The 20,185-nt window shown below is 57.0% G+C and overlaps 1 protein-coding gene across 1 annotated transcript; it reads right to left on the bottom strand.

Annotated features, from left to right (window-relative positions):
* Positions 1-6,479: 6,479 nt before the first annotated feature.
* Positions 6,480-14,285, bottom strand: LOC149856449 (protocadherin-10-like). Its single transcript, XM_090064333.1, has 4 exons — positions 11,121-14,285; positions 8,173-8,231; positions 7,974-8,062; positions 6,480-7,644 (listed from the first exon to the last, which is right to left on the bottom strand). The coding sequence occupies exons 1-4, from the start codon at positions 13,617-13,619 to the stop codon at positions 7,397-7,399; spliced, it is 2,895 nt and encodes a 964-aa protein (XP_089920459.1). The 5' UTR covers positions 13,620-14,285; the 3' UTR covers positions 6,480-7,396.
* Between the last annotated feature and the right edge of the window lie 5,900 nt (positions 14,286-20,185).

Raw genomic sequence — 20,185 nt, 5'->3', positions numbered from 1 at the left:
CTCCACACACAGGGTCCCAGCCCCACCCTGCAGGGTCCCAGCTGCCCATGCAGGGCCAACAAATTACCTCTGCAGCAGCAGCAGGAAGGGGGCTCTCAGGGTCTACTGCTGTGAGCCCCCCCTCCCCCCATGGCACAGCACAGCCCTGAGCAATTCAGAGCCAGCACCATTTGTGCTGCTCAGAGCAGGACCGGCCTGGTGTGCTGCATCACTGAGCAGCCCTGTGCCACTTCAGGGAGCACCAGAGCCACTGGCACTGTCACCTGGTGGCCAGCACTGCTCACAGGGTTTGCGTGTTGTGCTGGCCTGGGTCCTGTCTCTGGTAACAATGCTGCCAGACCTGTGGTATGTGTGTGAAGGAGACACACAGAAGGAACCAGCCTGGAGTGGCTTGCTAGAGTGACTTGGCACCGAACCAGGACATGTGTCTCTGGGATGCGCAGCTCCTGTGTAGCTACACACCAGCTGCACAGCCCAGCCTGGGTCAGGTCAGGCCAGTGGGATGTGTTTTTCATGAGGCTCAGGCGGCGGCGCATGGCCATGACTATGGCAATCACCACATAAGCCTCATGGAAAACGCGGCCCGCTGGGCCAGGCCACATAGTTACCATGTGGCTGCACAGTAGCCACACATGCCAGTCCTGTGCAAAGCTGGGCTGGGCTGGGCTGGGCTGGGTCAGGTCCCACCATGCACTTCATGGAGGGGAGCAAGGGCTGCCACACATCTGCCCCCCACTATCCAGCCCCTGCAGCACTAGTGGCAGCAGGCAGAGTGGCTGTGGCTTTGCTTCAGGACACTATCTTAGTGCTGAACACCGTCCTGTCCCTGGCGATCACCTTCATACCATCTGCTGCCCTGCCCTTGACAGTAGCCCCACTTGCCCCCTGGCAGCTGCCTATTGTCTAGCAGCAGCCCCCTTGTGGACCTGGGCAGAGCTCCAGTGTTCCCTCCATGAGCCAGGACCCCCTGCCCCAGCCACCAGATCCTGGTCCTCAGCTCAGATCCTCCACCACCCAGCCTCCCCACCTGGGCCCATCCCCATCGCTCACCCTGGATCCACATGGGCATGGAGCCAAAGCTCCCTGCACTGGGCTCAGGACCACGAGCTGGCCCTGCTGGCCCTGATCACAGGCTGCCAGAGGGATAGCTGCCCACCCTGGGGGACCAGTGGCCTCCATCCCCCCTGGGCAAGCCCCTCTCCCACCATGCTTGCCGCAACATATGGACCTGCCAGGGAACAGTCAGAGGCCAAGGTGCTGACTGCTTGTCTCTGGGCTTTGCCCTCTAGATGCCCCCACCTCACAGCCACACACCCTGGAGGGCACCCATACAAACCACCACATTGTTGTATGTAGTTTTCACAGGGAAGAGGATGTTTTATTGTTGGTGGGTGGGGTTGGGTGAGTGGTGAAGGGGCTCTGTTGTTTGGAAGTGGGGAGAGAGGATTTGTTTGTTGAGGAGGGATGGGGGATGTGGGATCTGTTTGTTGTGAGGGGAATAAAAACTAATGTTCTTCTGAGATGTGTCTTCAATGAACATGGTGCTGGGGGTGGACAGAGGGGTGGGGGGGTCTGTGGGTGGCTGTCCAGGCAGGCTACAGCGAGAAGTGCAGGAGGAGGTGGTCAGCCAGCACCTCTCACACCCAGTGCCCCGGTTCCCACTGGTGGGTATGCGGCTTGCCCATGGTGGGAGGGCCTACCACTGTTGCTGTCACTGCAGCTGGTGCTCCCACTGCCAGGTATCCTCCGCCCACCATGCCTTCTCTGCCCAGGCCTTGCAAAACAGCTCCCCCACAGATGTTATGCAGCATGCAGGCTGTGACGCCCCAGGAGATGTTGTCCTCAGCAAACTTGAGTCAGGTGATGACAGGGCACCAGTGTCCCTTGAGGCAGCTGAAGGCACATTCCACCAGGGCATGGGTTCAGCCCAGGCACCACTTAAAGTGGGCCTGGCTGTGGTTCAACTGACCAGTGTAGGGCCACATGAGCCAGGGCAGAGGCAAATAGGCAGGATCCCTGATGAGGAGGGGTGGGACCACCATGGCACCCAGCTGGAGGTCCAGCACCCTCGACATGAAGTGCCCACTCTGCACCCGGGCTAGCAGAACAGAGTTCCAAAACGTGGACATCATGGGCACTGCCCACCCAGTCGGCATTTGCATTGGTCAAGGCACTGCAGTGGTCAATGACAGCCTGGAACATAACAAAGTGAAAGCCCCTCTGCCTGCAGTAGGGGCAGTTACCATGGGGTGGGCAAGTGATTCAGATATGGGTCTTGTCTAGGGCCCAGATTCACTGGGGCAATCCCAGGGCACAGAACCCTGCCATCACTACCCGGGGGTCATGCACTGGGAGCACCATGTGCCCTAGCACATCCTGGAGGATGCAACACACATCCAGGACAGCCTCCCTGGCAGTGGCCTTGTCCACACCAAAGAGATGGGCCACATAGCGGAGGCTGGTGGGTGTGGCCAGCTTCAGCAGGCCAAGTGTCTGCAAGAAGGGCTGCTATATCCTGGTGTCCTGCTACTCCAGGTGCAGGCAGAGCTGCTCCAGGAGGTCCAGGAAGGCAGTGCAGGTCATCCTAAATGCCTGTAGACACTGCTCGTCATCTCAGATCTGCTGGATGACATGCAACCACCAGTTCTAGATGACCCAGTGGGTCCAGAGCTAGCAGGGCTGGAGGCTCAGAATGGCAAGGGTGACTCCAGTGGTGACATCCAGCAGCACATTGTCAGTGTCCCTGCCAGGATCCAGCTGGTAGGATGGAGTCCAGGTGGCAGCTGAATGGTGGCAATGGCCATGGGACAGCATGGTGTGGCCAGGCAGGCTGTTGCTTAACATGGGGAAGCGAGTAGGGCCCAGACAGCCATGGCCAGCTGCCAGTTGGTACAGTGAGCCAGCAGGACCAGCACAGTGGACAGCAGGAGCCTGGGGCACTGGGCATCACAGCTACAGGCAAAGCCTGGAGCAGCCATGGCATGGGAAGACAGAGATGGCAATGAAACAGTTGCCATATGCTGCCCTTGTGCTGTGTATGCTGCTTCTGGCCAGGGAAGTGGCTGACCAGAGAGCAGGGAGCGGGGTTGGCTTCTCAAGATGGCTGACAGCTGCTGGCAGCTGTGGCTAGAGCCCTGGTGATGGCATGGGCCCATTGCAGCACTGCAGAAAGTACAGATCTGCTCCCATGTCTCTGCATGTATAGATGCCTTCCAGGAAGCATTTACTCATGAGTAGTTTACTCACAAGTAAACTAGTTCCAGATCAAATGCATGTGTGCACACACCCATTGCCTCCCAGTTGGTAGCCTCATGAGAAATAACTGCTGCCCCAAATGATATCAGCCTAACCTGGCTCTAAAGTCTAATAGTTATGGTTATCTCAGCTGGGGGTCATAGAATCATAGGGTTGAAAGGGACTTCAGAAGTCACCTAATCCAACCCCCTGCACATTGCAGTGTCACATAAAGAAGGAGTATGTGGGGGCAAGAAGAATGGAGCTTGGGTAATCTGACTTCTCAGAGCTCTGTGTTAGGTCACATTGCAATGACACTGCCTCACAGTAGGTATTCCACAGCTAGCATAGGAACTTCAATCAAAAAAGAAAGAGTGGGGAAAAAGAAAGGAGGAAAGAACATTTTGGGCCCTTAGATTTTAATAGACAGTGGGTCTACATGTGCATTAATGTTCCATAATTATGGCACATTACATTTAGCACCTGTAATAACAGGTACTCACTTGATGTCCATAACTGGCATGACTGTGCAGTAGCACCAGCACTTGTCTTTTATGTGATGCTAAAATGCAATAGACTAATTCTACTGCGTATTAGCACATTACCACTGAATTCACAATGATACACTAATGCACAGTAGAATTAGTCTACTGCACTTCTAGTGTTTCATGTAGATGTGCCCAATGAGTAGCACATTTATTCCCAGATACTTTGATTCCTGGGTTTGGCCCATGTCTACTGCTGGGGGAGTAATATCTAAGAAAAAGCATGACTGAACAATAGAAACAAAGTGAAGGAAAATAATGAACCATTATACCTAGAGTGCAGCTTGCACTCAAAAGCACCCTTAAATGATTTACTCTGATAGGTTTGTGCAGCTTTTGCAGCACCTTAAACCTAAGATGAAAAGAGGGATAGTGTGGCCTCCACTGCAATATAGAGGAGCCTCAAGGGATTTCTCTACCAGCTAGGAGTCTGCAGGATGGGAAGCCTCTCCAGCCATGCTTCCTCTCCCCCAGGGTATTCAAGGCCAGGATCGAAAGGAGTGATGGAGAGCAGCTAAACCACTACATGTTCCCCCGTGCTGATCAAATCCTCAGGAAGCTGGTTAAACAAGCATTATAGCCCCATTTTACCACAAAGGGGGTTCACAGGGCCCCAGGTCTGGCCAACCATGTAGAGAGATTATTTCAAGTCATAGCTATACAGAAACCAGCCAGGTATGAAATGCACTAGCCACTATGCTGCAATAACATCACACAGCAGGGATTTCAAAAGGAAAGCAAGAAATAAGCTCTTTCCTGTAAACTACAAGATGAAGTATTTTAATATTGCTAACATGCAATATGGTAATTGCAACAAATCCCAGCTCTCTAGCAGGTCTGTATAAAGCTTGGACCAAGTCCTTACTCTGAGGCTACAATATTATTATAACTGATGAATAAGATGCAAACCATCCCAAGCAATCCTTTCTAGTGTGGTTACTACTTACTTCCCATAAAGAAACCCATGTATCTATCTGAGCTATTAAAATACTATGTATTGATATAAATCAGAAACTGTCTTTTTATTTGCTTAAAAAGAATTTTCATGCACTGCATGTATTGTTCAGAAATGACGGATAATTCAAGATAGTATCAATTTTCCTTCTGCAGATTTTTCAACATGGTTTCCATGCAAACAGACCAACATTAGCTCACCAGAAAGATTGTTCCTTGTTATGATTTTAAACAGGCCTATTAGCTCAAATCTTTCAACACAGAGGAGTATCGGTCAAAGACTTTTCAGTTTCTAGGGGTCAATTGCAAACTGGACCAGGCTACAGCCACAGTTTCATTTAAGCTATATTCTCCCTCCTTCCTCACCCATTTCACTCCCTCCCCATGGAGTTTATGACTAGTGCTGCCAAGTGCCTAGCTCAGTGGTGACTGACAAAAAAAAAAGTTCAAAGCCATCTTTAAAAAGGTTTCCAGGTGGGTTTTGCTTCTTTGGCTGAGTTTCTCAGAGGAAATTAACCCAAATACAACTAAAAAGGTGGTAGGAAGTGGTTGTAGCAGATCTGAAGACTTAAATTATGTCTAGGCATGTCTATACATACACTGTAATGTGCAGTAGCCTTTTTTACTGAGCATTAAAACATCACATAAAAAACTGTGCAAATATACTAATGAACAATAATGTAGGGTACTGAGCATTAAGCATCACTTTTAAAATGTGCACTTTCAGTACTGCACATTAAGGCATCCTAATGGGCATTTATTTAGTACCTTACCTTAGAGGTACTAATTTTAATGCACATTAGGAAAAGTGCATTAATGCACATGTAGACACACCCTCTGATCACATGTTAAACACCTTAAGTTGTTATGTTGGTTGGCTAAAAAGACTTCTGTTTGACCTGTCAGCACATCTAGGACAGGGATGGACTGTGGGCATGTGCTAATCACCCACATGTAGAGGCGAGTTCTGCCAATGCTGACTATGAATCACAAGAGCCAGTTGGGCCCTACCAAGGCTTGTTTTTCTTTGAGGCCCATATAACACTTCCCACAGGAGAAAAACCACCAAGAGTAGACTGAAGGGAAAGAAACCCCACTGAGAACTATCCAAACCATCCCCAGTGAGTCTCCTACTGGTGGAAAGGGGAGCAGAACTTGTCCCCACGAGCACATGCTTTGTAGAAGGCCAGTGCCAGCCATGCAGGAGTCCTGGGCCTGGACCATGCCGACCACCCCAGAGAGGGTCACTGCTTCCCTGGCAATTCAATTCAGTTAAGTTACCAGCAGGGTTCAAATTACACTTTGACTCTTGGGCGGGTCTGAAGAAAAAGAGAGCTTCCCAACACATACCCTAATAAAATCGGAGGACCCCCCCCCCCCGTTATGATTTTCAAATCTTACAGGGGACTGTCCTCTTGTGGGGGGCTCAGCCCCCCACGGGCTCCGCCGTAATTCGGACCCTCATCACCAGGGCCTCTCTTGGCCACACTCTCCCCTGGGACCCCTGAGGGAGTCTGATCAGTAGAGAGTCCGTAGCCTCAGGCTGTGCACCCTGACCCGATTTGCTAATCTCTCCCTTGGCTACCCAGTCTCCATACCCATCAAGAGCACAGTCCCAAAGCTCAGGGAGGGAAGCGAGACGCCAAGGGGTGCTGCTGTTATGTGCGGGGAGGGAGTCTGCACTAGCCCTGGGGCTCTCTCTTTAAGAACTTGTGTCAGACCTGGGACACGTTCAGATATATTTTATTTTTTAAAAATAAAAGCCTGCCACACCCAAGGCGCGTGCCCCTGCTCCTCTGAGCGTGAACGTAAACCCCGCACCTTGCAATATTCGGCATCTCCTCGCTTTCGCCGATGAAGCCAGAAGCAGTGGGCTGAAGTCGGAGCGCCCTGCGCTTCGTTCAACCCCAGAAAGATCGTGGAGAGGCAGGTCCAAGAAGGTTTATTCGGGATTCTCCCCCTCCCCCGCCCCCAAAAAGGGCGCTGGCCACTGGGCTCTGGGCTCCCTTTCCTCTACTCCGGGAATCTCGCTGTCCTCTTGATGTTAATTAGCATTGCGTGTCGCAGCTATTTCAGTGCGCTGAACAGTCAGAAATATACACGGGCGCTGGATACATTCACAGAGCCTAATGAGCAAAGGAAATAGCGCGTTCACAAAATGGAGCTTGCTAAAGGCTTCTCGAAGTGTGCAAGATATGCCGGGGAGGCTGCTCCACTTGCAGCCCCAAAAGTCCCCCTGCTGAGGTGTTCTGTATGACACAAGGCAAATCGTCCATTTCATCTGACACACTAAACTGCCACGAACCCACTAATACACAGACCAGCTACCGCCCTCCAGAAAGAGAGGGAGAGAAGCCTAATAGCCCCTCCCCGGAGGGGGAGCGGGGGGGCGGTCGTTTTCAGCCTTTTCGCAGTCCAGGCCCTACAAATCCCTGCCCGCCTTCTCAGCCTAGTTGCGGTCCAGAGACTGCATTTGGCGAGTTACAATAGCAGGCGCCTTGGCTGCGGGCAATGTCTTAGCATCACTGTGCTGTTTGCACCGCAGGGCAAGCCGCGCCTTGCTTCGTAGTAATGCTGCAGGCTTTAAAAAGCGAGAGAGCCTGTGGCAGGCTCGCCAGCACCATGGACAGAGCTGGCCCCGGCCCGCGGCCCGGTCACATCCATCACTTGAGGTCATTGTTGATCATCACGTTGTCGTGTATGTCGCAATACGTGCTCATTTTCTTTCTCTTCCCAAAAGTGGAGAAGCTGCTCTTGTCCTCCTGGTCCAAAAAAAGGGGCCCCTCCTTGTTGCCCACCATAGTCGGGGTCCCTGGGATGTAAACGTTGTGCTGATAGTCCAGGGGCGGGTAAAGCGGGCCGTATCTGGGGGCCCAGACGCTGGTGGCGGCCCCCGAGGCCTTCTGGAAATCTAGAGAAAGCAAAGTTATGTGAGGCGCCCCGGCCCCGGAGCGACCGAGCCGCGGCGCCCAGTGCCTACATGGCCCTTGGTGTTTGAAGGCCCCTCTCCCTAGCAAGAGGAGTCTCCACGGGCCCGAGCATTAACACCGCTGTCCCCGCTGCCCATGGAGGTGCTGAGGCTTGGATCCTCTCAGATTGTCATGCGGGATTAAGCATTTACCAAGCCGATGAAGCATGCAAGGCTCCTGCCATCCCCCTAGCCCGATCCAGGCCCCAGCGAGCCGGGAGCCGCGAGGTTTTATGCCAGGATCGCGATGCTCTGGGGTCCTCAATACTCACCAAAGACTGGGCTGACCAGTGTGCGCAGTCTGTCGGGCTCCTTCTGGACTCCCCTCCGGATCCCTCCTACGTCTTCCAAACTCTGCGAACTACACAGAGCAGCGAATCACCTGCGGAGCCTGGCCAGGCCACTGGAGGTCCGACCAGAAACAGCCCCCTCCCCGCCCCCTTCCCATTTTACATCCTGTCCCCTCGGTACCTTTTCAGGGCTGCAAGCTGGGTTTTTGGAGGCAGCCAGTCTGTATTGGGTTGTTTGATCTGTAAAACACAGGAACGACATGAGCATTAGGCAGTGAAATTCCCACCCACGTCGCGCGTGGGTTGGGTGAGCACATCCCCTCTCGAGGGGAAGCCACCTTCGGCTCAGATATTCACTTCAGCTTTACATCAGTGTTTCTTAAAGAGGGCTGAGTGCTTAGCTGAAGGGACTTGAACAAATGAGGTTAGATCCATTTGGTGTGAGGGATGGGCTAAACTGACTCGGAGCGAGCGGATGAACTCGTGTCTGCTTTTCTGTGGGGCTGAGAAGTCGCTGAGGACTCAGGTCCCACATAACAGACCAGAAGAGATGGATATAGGCGCACGCTGTGGCAAGCAGTGGGAAATGATCGCTGGAGCAGAAGTTCGCGGGACGTCCGGGCTCCGGGTGCTGGACTTCAGCGAACCCGTGAGCAATCTGGGGGCCCAGCCTCTAGCACAAAATCACACGCGCAGCCCGCGCGGGCACAGGCAGGACAGTGTTGCCCCCTGGTGCCCGGAACTGACCCTTCTTCCCGGTGAAGGGTAGTTCCCTCTCCCACTGAAGCTGGAGCTGGCAGTCAGCCCGCAGCTGGAGCCGCTGCTTCCGATTACAGGATGTAATTGCTGTGCTCCCCGCAAAGCGGGGACGCCGCCGGCTGGCAGGATTTCTGCGGCTGCAGCACTGACAAAGAACCAGCCTTCTGTCCCGGTGCCAACGGAGAAGCAACAAGCCGGCTGCTCCCAGGAAGCCATTGAAACCCATCTCCTCATGCCGGAGCCCACGGCAGTGTCTCCCTGTGAATAAGATGCTGGTTTTAGTAAATCCACCTGTGTTTCTAATCCGCCTCCTTCAAGCCACAAGGGGCGAAGGGGGCAGACAGAGACACCGCCCTTCGCGGGGGCATTCATTCTTCTTTCCCAGTTACGCTCCCCCTCGGCCTTGGCCGGCTGACTTTTTAATCTCGGTGCCAGTCGCTGGATTGTGAAATGGAAGTTCTATTGGCGGCGGCTTCCCTGAAACAGCCCGTTACCTCCTCTCTGCTGGCCCTGAGCCGGCCCGCCTGGGCGCCCACGGGGCTCAGAGCCAGCTTCCGGATCCGGGCAGGGCACTGCTGCCCCTCGCCAGTTTCCAGGGGTAAAACTTAGAGCTGGCGACCTTTGCGAGGGCAGGTCTGCCAGGTGGCCGCGGGCGGGGCGACGGGAGGCAGGAGAACAAGGAGATCTGTTGACTCAGGGTCTATCTCCGGCCGATCCCCTCCCCAGCTGGTTACAAAATGGGCCCGATCCCCCTCTCGCGGCAGGCGGGGAAGCGCGCTGTAGTAGCGGGCGGGGGGGACGGGCAGCAGGCCAGTTATTCCGGCAGCAGGAGGCCCGTTGCACCACGAGGGGCTCTGCCGACACCTGGCAACCCTTCCAAAGCGCTTCACTGCCACAACCAGAGCTTGGCCCTCCGCAGAGCACGCAGGCAGTGCCCCACGCTCCAAGGATCCGTGCGCCCAGCCGCCCAGTGCCGCTCACATGGGGCCTGGCCCCATTTCACAGACAGTGATACTGAGGCAGGCACAAACGGAAATCTAAGCCTGACCAGCCTCGTATCTTCCCACAGCCCCCGCTTTCTCGTGAGTCCGCCCCACCCTCGGTTTAATTTCCGACCAAGTCCCTATCTGCACATCTGGCTCCAGTCCTTGAGATTTCTTTTAAATGTCCCCTTTTTAAAATGTCCTTCCCAACGCAGGGACTTCGCCTGGTGTCTCATTCATGTCGGCCAAGGCGGAGAGGTGTGGAAATCAGCAGTGTACACCGTGTCACTAGGGGGAGTTTAGAACTGACTGGAGGAAAAATCGCATTAACATATTAGACAACCATGTCCAATGATCCAAAGAAAAATGTAAAGAGAAAACCTGTCTCCGGAATGTCTTGTGCTGATGTTGAAAGGATATTTTGTTAAAAGGAAAATATCTGTAAGTGGATTAGACTCCGCCGGCCCGCCGCGCCCTTAATCGCGTTACTGGGGGGAGAGTATTTCATCTACCAAATTAGACGTCCCTCATTTAAATACCTAACAAATGTTGACATCAGAATCTCTGGAAATCGCGTTTTTCTCCCCGAGCGCGGCGGCCTCGACTTTTGCACCATCTAGTGATCGGTTCACGGGAATGTCGGGCATTTGTCTTCTACAAAGTGCTTTTCCCCTTCCCTGACAATAGCTCAGCATTCATTTTAATAGATGCCAGAAGGAAAGTAGTGTCCTTAGGAAATGGGATAATGGCAACAACAGCAGCAACCATCTCGGTTAGAAAGACAAAGAGGAGCCTCTGAAAGAACCAAACAAGACGTCAGGCTTTGGCGGGGAGGAGCGCGAAGCCAGATACCGCGGCAGGACACATGAGCCCCTTCTCTGCCCGCCATCGCTCAGAGGACTCAAACCCTCTCCTGCTCCCTCCCCTCCCAGCCACGATGGCGATTTATATGTAAGAATCAGAGACAACCCTCATCCGGCCGGGGAAAGCTCTGAGCCGAGCCTTCCTCTAGCACAGGGCAGCGGCTGCCTTTTAATCGGCCTTAGCTGGATGCATGAGCTGGACGAAGGAGACGAAAAGCCCCGCGGGTCACCGGAGCGTCGAAGCAACTGGCGCTTGCCTGTACGGCGCGGGGGTGAGAGCCGGAGGCCAGAGAGCTCCGAGGGGAGGCCGCCCTGCGCTCTGCTGCGCCTCCGCGGCCGGCTCTGCGGCACCTCCTGGACCAGGGAGATCCTGGCCTCCTTGGCCGCGCCTTTTCCCCTCTTTCAGGGTTGGTGGGAGCCGGGCGCGCCTCGTGCGCTCCCGCCTCTCGGCTGCTGCGAGAGCCTGAGCATCTCTTTGCTGGGAGCGGGGGTCGGGCCTGCCCCGCACCGCGGGCCGGCGTTACCTGGCTGGCGGCATTAAGCGCGTTCTTGGCCGCCCGCTGCTTCCGCGCCGGGAGGCGCTCGGGGCCCGGCTCGTTGTTGCGGGCGGGCCGTGGGCTGCAGGGCTTGAGGAACATGAAGTCGCTCTTGGCGGACTCGGGGCTGAGGCAGACCTTGTAGCAGTAGCCGGGCGGGCCGCTGCCCCCGTCGTCCCGGCAGCTGCCCGGCGCCTTGCAGCCGGCGGAGGCCCGCGGGGCAGCGTCGGACGGGGCGCGGCGCAGGCAGCAGCAGCTGCAGGAGGGCGGCGCGCAGCCGGAGCCCCGCAGGGATCGGCGGCCCTTGCGGCACTTGACGGCCGCGAGCACGAGGGTGGCCACCAGGAAGGTGCAGGACACGGAGCCCAGGGACACGATGAGGTAGAGGGTGAGCGCGGGGGACGCGGCCCCGGGGCCGAGGCTCAGCTCGCGGAGGTCGCCCAGGGTCTCGGGCACCCGCTCCACCACTGACAGCAGCAACGACACGGAGGCCGAGAGCGGCGGCTGCCCGTTGTCCCGCACCAGGACGAGCAGGCGCTGGCGGGGGGCGTCCCGGTCCAGGAAGGCACGGGCGGTGCGGAGCTCCCCAGTGTACAGCGCCACGCTGAAGAGCCCCGGGTCCGTGGCCTGGAGCAGCTGGTAGGACAGGCGCGAGTTCTGCCCCGCGTCCGCGTCCACCGCCGACACCCGGGCCACCAGGTAGCCCGGCTCGGCCGCGCGCGGCACCAGCTCGGTGGCCACGGAGCCGTTGCGGGGCAGGGGCGAGACGATGACCGGCGCGTTGTCGTTCTGATCCAGCACGAAGACGGTGACGGTGACGTTGGCGCTGAGCGGCGGGAAGCCGGCGTCCTGCGCCCGCACCTGCACCTGGAAGCTGCGGATCTGCTCGTAGTCGAGCGAGCGCAGCGCGTACATGTGCCCGCTGTCCGAGTTGATGGACACGTAGGTGGCCACGGGCATACCCTGGATGCGGCCCTCGGCCAGGGAGTAGGACAGGTAGGCGTTGTGCTGGCAGTCGGGGTCGCGGGCGCTGACGGAGCAGATGGAGGCGCCCGGCGCGTTGTTCTCCAGCACGTAGACGCTGTAGGAGGGCTGCAGGAAGCGCGGCGCGTTGTCGTTGACGTCGGACACCTGGACCGTCAGCGTCTTCCTGGTGAGCAGCGCGGGCGAGCCGCCGTCCCGCGCCGTGATGCTGATGTTGTACTCGGCCACGGCCTCGCGGTCCAGCGGCTCCGCCGTCACCAGCGCGTAGTAGTTGCGGAAGGAGGCCTGGAGACGGAAGGGCACGTCGGGGGACAGCTCGCAGCTCACCAGCCCGTTGGCGCCCGAGTCGCGGTCCAGGACGCTGATGACGGCGATCACGGTGCCCGGCGGCGCGTCCTCCAGCACGGGCGCCGACACCGACGTGAGGCTCACCTCGGGCGCGTTGTCGTTGACGTCCAGGAGGCGCACGAGCACGCGGCAGTGCACGGCCACGGCCGCCGGGCCGCGGTCCTTGGCCTGCACGTACAGCTCGTGCAGGCTGGCGCGCTCGTAGTCCAGCGGCGCCTTGAGGCGCACCCGCCCGCTGCGCGGCTCCACGCTGAACAGCTCCCGCACGCGCGGCGGCGCGTGGCCGCTGAACGAGTACTCGATCTCGCCGTTCGTGCCCTCGTCCCGGTCCGTGGCGTTGAGCTGGATGACCAGCGTGCCCGCAGGCGCGCTCTCGGGCAGGCTCACGCCGTACGACGCCTGGTCGAAGGCGGGCACGTTGTCGTTGGCGTCCAGCACCGTGACCACCACCCGCGCCGTGCCCGTGCGCTCCGGGACGCCGCCGTCCAGGGCCGTGAGCAGCACCCGGTGCGAGCGCTGCTGCTCGCGATCCAGGGCTCTCTCCAGCACCAGCTCCGCGAACTTGCTGCCGTCGCTGCGCGACTGCACCTCGAGCGAGAAGAAGCTGTTGGGGCTGAGCTGGTAGGTGCGCAGGGAGTTGGTGCCCACGTCGGGGTCCTGCGCGCTCTCCAGCGGGAAGCGGGCGCCAGGCAGCGCCGACTCGGTCACCTCCACCACGTACTCCTGCCAGGGGAAGGCGGGCGCGTTGTCGTTGATGTCCAGCACCTCCACCTCGACGCGGTACAGCTCCAGCGGGCCCTCGATCACCAGCTGCAGGTGCAGGAGGCAGGCCCCGCCGGCCTCGCACACCTCCTCGCGGTCGATCTTCTCGTTGACGAAGAGGATCCCGTTCTCCAGGTTCACCTCCAGGTGCTGCCTCGCGCCAGCCCGGGACACGATGCGGAACCGCCGCGCCGACAGCTCGGCCACGTCTAGCCCCAGGTCCTCGGCGAGGTTGGCCACGAAGGCGCCGTGCTCCAGTTCCTCGGGGACCGAGTAGCACAGCTGGGCGGCCGCGGGGGCCGGGGCTGGGGCCAAGCGGCAGCTCAGCAGGAGCAACAGCAACTGCCGGCTGCAGAGCCAGCCCCTGCCCCTGCCCCAGACACCGCTGCCCATGGCGCCGAGCCCCGGCTCCGGCAGCGCCTACGGGCGCGGGGCTCCCCCGGGGCGCGGGTGGGAGCCCGGCTCCGGGAGCGCGGCCGAGGCTGCCGCTGCCGCTGCCCTACTTGTGTTTGTTTAAGACTTCGACTTGCCAATACTTTGGGGCTCGGAGCGAGCCGCGGAGGGAGGACCCTCCCCGCATTCAGCACCGCATTGGTGGACAGAGGAGTGGAGAGCCGGAGCCGTGATGATTGCCGGAATGGTTAACCCTTGCCTGCCTGAGGGCGGGGGGAGAGCAGCGAGAGGGAGGGGGAGCCAGAGAGGAAGGCAGGAAGGAAGAGCGAGCGATGTGCTAATTCCAGTGCCCGGGAGGATGCAATCATTTCCATACGGTAAAAGGTCAGGTGCGTCCCAGCGCCGCGGGGCTCGGCGCGGAGCAGCGTGCCCGGCGTTGCCCTCTGGCCGGGCAGCCGTTAGTTACTCCACGACACGGTCCGTGCCCCAAAGCGGATGAACTCGGGGCGCAAGATTTGCCCACAGCTGTTCGCTCCATCAACAGGACAGATTAAAGAGTCCCCAACACACCGGGAGCCAAATCCTCCGTATGAATATCCTGACATCAGGCTCCGCGCATGGATTTAACCTTTAACAGATGGTTAAGCTCCTCCAGAACTGATTACATTTTATTGGACACCGTTTTCCATGTAATGCTGCGGTTTTTAATTACCAGAGAAGGGGATTACAGCCCAGACAGCCGGATAAAGGCTGATTCCATCAGGGCTGGGGACATGGAGACCGCCCCCCCCCCACGCGCGTACACACACCCTGTCCCAGCTTCCAGCCCACGCGATGCCCAAGGTGTCTCTACTCCTTACTGCCCGACCAGCCCGCGGGGGGGGAGGGACAGAGAGTGGCTCTTCCGTGGATTTGCCTTCCCCTGTCCCCACGGCGCACGCTCCTGCACAGACAGGGGTTCTCTCCAGCTCCGATAAACTTTCTGCCTCGAAACCCTTCCCTGTACATCCTGTGCGCAGGCTTCGTCACCGCTCCCGCCCGAGCGATACCGGCCGGGCTCTGCGGGGCAGGGACGCGGTTGGGGGGGCTGCATCATTTCTTCCCAGATTGTCTCGGCTTCCCCATGGCTCTGAAGTGGGAGCAGCAAAGCTGGCTGCCATGCCCAGGGTTTGCCGTTTGGGGGACGCAGGCGGGCCCTTTGTTACACAGCTGTGCTAGCAGCAGCTGTGAAATTGGCAGCTGCTAGTCACTTCCACGCGTGTTAATGCATTTGGAAGGGCTGGGGCAGCGCCCGGCTTGCGCGGCCCCGAACACCAACCTCGGAGACGGCAACTCCCAGTGGGATTCATTTAATCGGAAAGGCGCTCTGTCCGCCCCCAGCTACCCAATTAAGATTTAGCTATTGAATTAGCTGGCTCTCGCTTAAACATTTTCTTCAGAAACCTTTCTAAATGATACCGGCTTGTACTGGGCAGAAAACTCCTCGCTTATCCTGTGCATACGGTAAAAGGTCAGGTGCGTCCCAGCGCCGCGGGGGCTCGGCGCGGAGCAGCGTGCCCGGCGTTGCCCTCTGGCCGGGCAGCCGTTAGTTACTCCACGACACGGTCCGGATGCGAACTACCAGCGACTTCTCCAGGCGTTAATTAGGGGATATTGTGTAGTCAAGAGAAGCCCCCTAGTGGCCAGACCTTCTCTACGACTTGATTAAAGGAGGATCGTCTGTTAACAATCTACTTAAGGGATTGGGGGAGGCGCAGATTTCACAGGAGATTTATCTGTGCTGTGGGTATTTTCCAAAATACAGCTAGGCACCGGAGCTTTGTCTTCTGTTCAGACTGCGTGTTGAATCGCTTGGAAGTGCCTGATGACAGGAGATTACCAGAGCCCCAGCCCCAGCCCCAGCCTCGACCCCCTGATAACCCTTCCCCTAATTTATCGCCAAGCAGCAGCAATACAATACATCCAGAAAACAGTGGGATTCTTGGAGAGGGTTGGAAATTTCTCGGGTCTTGGGCATAGGAGGAGAAAAGGTATCCGAGGTGCCGCAGCTGGGGTAGGTTGGAGGGGGATCGTGGAGGAGCAGAAGCCGGGATCTCGGATCAGGCTTGGGCGGCGTAAATTTGGGCTGGAGGCGGAGCAACGGGGCGTCGAGGGACTGTTCTGGTGAAACCAGGCCAGTTCCCAGCTCACAGCTATCCAGGCGGCGCGGGGAAGGGGCTTGGTGTCGGTGGTCCGGGCCCGCGGTGGAGCAGGGGCGCGGAGCTCTGGGAACTTTGCGGTGGGGAGGGCGGAGGCTGTGGGCGGGTGGTGGAGCCGCGGTGGGGTGAGTGTCGCCCGGGGCTCGCGGTGGGGGAAGGAGGTGCACGTCCCGATGCCGCAGCCACCACGACAGATCCAGACTGCTCCTCCGCTCCATAGTGAACAAAGCCCCCCCGGTCCGTCTCACGGTCCCTGCCCCACTTTGGCCTCTAACTCACGAGCCGCAGTTGGCCCCCACGCCTCATTAATTACGACTTAACGATACCCTCCCAGAACTGATGCACAGCTCCCGGCAGTGCCCCCAGCTCCCAAACTGAAGGACCTCCCCCGCCCAAACCACGCATCTGCCCCAGGAAGGCAAAGCAACAGCTGCCCCCCTTGCCAACCGGAGACCCAAGTAGGTCAAGCCGGGAAAGCTTTTTATCGGTTAAGCAGCTGATCGGCGGGACCCAGCATCCCTCACGCAACACATGCAGAACCCCGGGTCCCCCCGCGTACGCTCCGCCGCCGCACCTTTCTCCCGGAGGCAGCCGGAGAGCGGTGGCGGACTGGAGCAGAGGATCCCGCCGGCCCCGCACCCGCACAGCTAACCCGAGCCGCACCCGTGCCCTCGCCTGCCCGGGGGTAACTGCTCGGCTCCCCGCTGCCTTCGGCGTCATTCACGCGGGGACCGCCCGACGCGAGCCCCTGCAAGCGGAGAGCACAGGAACAAGCTCTCCCTCGTTCAGACGCGTGGCCCCGCGCCCGGGTCCGCTCCCTGCGCCGCCTGCCTGCGCGAGCAGGGGCTCCCCTCCCCCACGCACCTCCTCGCCACACTCTGCTGAGTAGCAATCTCCCCGCCTGCCTGCCCGGCGCTGCGCTGCCTCCCCCTCAGTCCTCGCTGCCCTTTCTTCTCTCGCTCGCTTCCCCTCCCCCCGTTCCTCTCCCGTATTTTCTGCACTGACACGGTCACAGAATTTTTGCTTTGCGCTCCCTTCAGTTCGTTCAGGCTTCCCAGGCCGGCGTCTGCTCCGGGGCCGTCCGCCTCCTGTTTCCCTGGGAGTTGCCTTCCAGTTTCCTGACAGCTCCCCCAGCCGCCTCCCCCTCGTGCTAAATCTCCTGCCCATTCCCATCCTGCCTGCCCCTCCTCCCCACACTGCCGAGGGCTGCCATTGCTATTCTGATTGCCTTGGTGACTTGACCTTCTTCCCCTAGGGCACACCCTGGCCCCCAATATCTGGCCCCTGTAGTTTGCTTTCCCCATTCCAAGGTGTTCTCGCCCTCTTCCCAGACCCTCCTCTCTTTTGTTCTTTGTTGGATGCCTTTCCACTCCCTCCATTCTGGCTTGCTGGGGTTTCATTCCTACCTCCAGACTCTACCACAGGGGTTGGCAATTATTTTGGGCAGAGGGCTGCTTACTGAGTTTTGGCAAGCCATCGAGGGCCACCTGATAGGCAGCCAGGGTCAGATAAACATTAATTTTCTAAATATTTTAGGGGCCCCGCAGGCTGGATAGAATGGCTTGGCGGGGCGCATCTAGCCCCCAGGCTGCATTTTGCCCACCCCTGCTCTACCCTTTAGTGCCTCTGAGCCCTGTCATTACCTTATCTCCATTCCCCCTAGGCATTTGGGATCTCAGGGGCTAGGGGCAGTGGAAGGTTCAGGGGTGTTGCAGGAATAGTGGAGATATTGGCTCAGGGGGTGCAGATCTCCAGAGCATAAACCAGGGGCTAAGAAAGGCACTGATTCAATGGAGGAGGGAGGCTCCAAGGCACAATGGGGGCACCTGAGGTCTGGATGTGCAGTGAGGAATGGGAGGCTTCAAGATTCAGTGAGCAAAGAGGAAATATGGGAGAGAGCTGTGCAGGAGTATCCCAACCCAAAAGGAGGAGTGGAGGGTGGACAGTGGATTCTAGGGGGAGGAACAGGTGTAGCACAGTTGTGGGTGGGGCCTGCGTAATGCTCTAACCTGTCAAGTTAAAGTTCAAACTAGTTATGCAGCCTTTCCCTCATCCTAGTCCTTTGTGGCTTGTCTGTGCTAAAAAGCCACACTGCACAACTGGAGTCTATTTTTGGAAGAGACCCAGGGCTAGATAGCAGGGAGTTGCTGCAACTTAGGACTGAAGGGCATTGACAAAACCCAGTGGTGGTCCCACACAGGGCAGGGTTAATACAGGGCAGAATGGATGTGCACAGACAAAGCTGTGTGGGTGGTCAGGGCCAGATTAGCAGGGGAGTTGCAGGTCACCAATGATGTGCATTGGCAGAATTGTGTGCGAGACCAGGCTTGGAAATAGCAGGGGGTGCTGCAGGTTAGGATTGAGATGTCTTGGCAAAGCTACATAGGGGAAGTTTCTCCAGCTGCCTGCTGGCACTAAGCCTTGCCTGGCCAATGTTGTTATTCCACTTTCATGCACACCACATTTTTAGAAAAAATTTTAAATAAGCCACTGGAAGTACCTCACAGAGAAACATGTGCACACGGTGCATATGACAAAGAGGGGAAATGCCCTCCTCAGCTGCTCTAATGGGTATAAAATTCCCCACAAAAAAATTTATTGTCTGTTACTCCATTTTCCATAGAAATGTCAGCAGTTTAAAGCTTAAGCCAGACAAAAGGCAGATGCTACCATGGGGGGCACATACATCAAGATGAGAAAGGGCATGGGATGTTTGTTAGACCCACAACATTGCTATTAATTTGGTGACTCATTTGCAGGTTGCATTTATACAGTCAAACAGCAAGCAGGCCTTTCCTCCTCTGTGAGGGGAGACTTGGCTAAGGGAGATGTTATAGGAACTGGGTGCCTTTGTAAGTTAATCATCCAGCCTGCCCTCGAGGAGCTTTGGCTCCCTGGATTAAATTGGTAAGATAAACAGAAGTGCCTTTAGGAGGATGAGGTGACTCTGTCAATGAGGAATTTGTATTTATTAAGTTTCATGGGGCAGACTGCTTGCCTCCATGCAGTGCAATACAAAATATTAAACACACACACATCAGACAATGCTAGAAGCACTAGAGCTAAGAGCCACAGTCTATAATAACCCATTCTAGTCAGGGATGAAAGGCAGAAATGAAATGCAATCAAGTGAAAAAGCAAATAAATATGCCTTCTACTGCACCCGAAGGGTCCCGAACACAAGCTCTGACAAATCTGCCAAGGGGAATGTGTTTCAAAGACAGGAAGGCCCCCCCTTGGAAAGCTCATTTCCAGTTACCAATAGCAAAAGGATCAGCTGATCTCAGCTGCCACAATGGGGCAGAAGCTGAGAGGCATGGCTCAGGGAGCCCTGATGATTGTTATTAACACCTGGAATCACACTCAGAAGCAAGGAAGGAATCTCTGTAGAAGCCTGAAGTGGGGCTGAGATGACCATATTTCAAAAGCATTCAGCTCCTGTTTAGGATCAGCATCTGGAGGATGTTCAAGAGCTCTTGGTCTGGTGGCTGAATGTTGGATGCTGAACACTTAAAATCTGGCTTTGACTTTGGGTGTTAAGCACATGAAAATCTCTTCCCACTGACTACAGCCTGCAAGGTGCTAAATCAGGGGTGGGCTAAATGTGGCCTGGGGTCCAGATGCAGCCTAACAAGCCATTCTATCCAGGCCCATGGGGCCCCTAAAAAATTTAAATAATTAATATTAATACATTTAGAAAAATACTATTTATCTGCCCTGGGCTGCCTGGCAAGCCATTGAAGGCCACTTGACAAAACACAGTAAGCGGCCCTCTGCCCAAAATAATTACCCGCCCCTGTGCTAAATGCATGCTGTGGGTGCTTAAGATCCATATGCATCTCCAAGAGTTGTTCGGTACCTTGCAGAATTGGGTTCTATGTCCCCACAGTATCCACCATTTTACCATTCTAAGTATGGTAAAAACCAAGTGGGGGTTATACCATACAGGTTTCCCTCAATTTATGCAGTACATGTGGTCCTGGAGAATGGCGTATAGAGTGAACCCACTTCACAGTGTAACAACTAGGGATAGGTTCCCATGGCAGTGAGGGAGGAAGGCTGGGACTAGGGAAGGGGGAGCAGTGCCACTCATGGGGCTACACAAGGCAGCAAAGCAGAGGGAACAGAGCATCACTCACCCCAGCCCCGGCTGCAGTAGTGTTCCACCTGTCCCTCAGTGCCTGGGCTCCACTTGTCTACACTCACCTCTGCTCCTGGTCTGTGCCTGCCCTGGTGCAGGCAGCTGGTGTCGGCTGCTCCAGCATGGGCTGGGGTGAGTGCAGACAAGTGGGTGGTGCGGGACACGACACTCACCCCAAACTGTACTGGAGCAGCTGCCGGAGCAGACAACACCAGCTGCCTGCACCA

This window comes from Crocodylus siamensis, chromosome 10 (genome assembly GCF_052110815.1).
Source record: "Crocodylus siamensis isolate JL-2025a chromosome 10, ASM5211081v1, whole genome shotgun sequence".
In the NCBI taxonomy this organism is placed as follows: Eukaryota; Metazoa; Chordata; order Crocodylia; family Crocodylidae; genus Crocodylus; species Crocodylus siamensis.
Note: the sequence above shows the minus strand (reverse complement) of the source record. Positions and strands in the feature narration are given on the sequence as shown.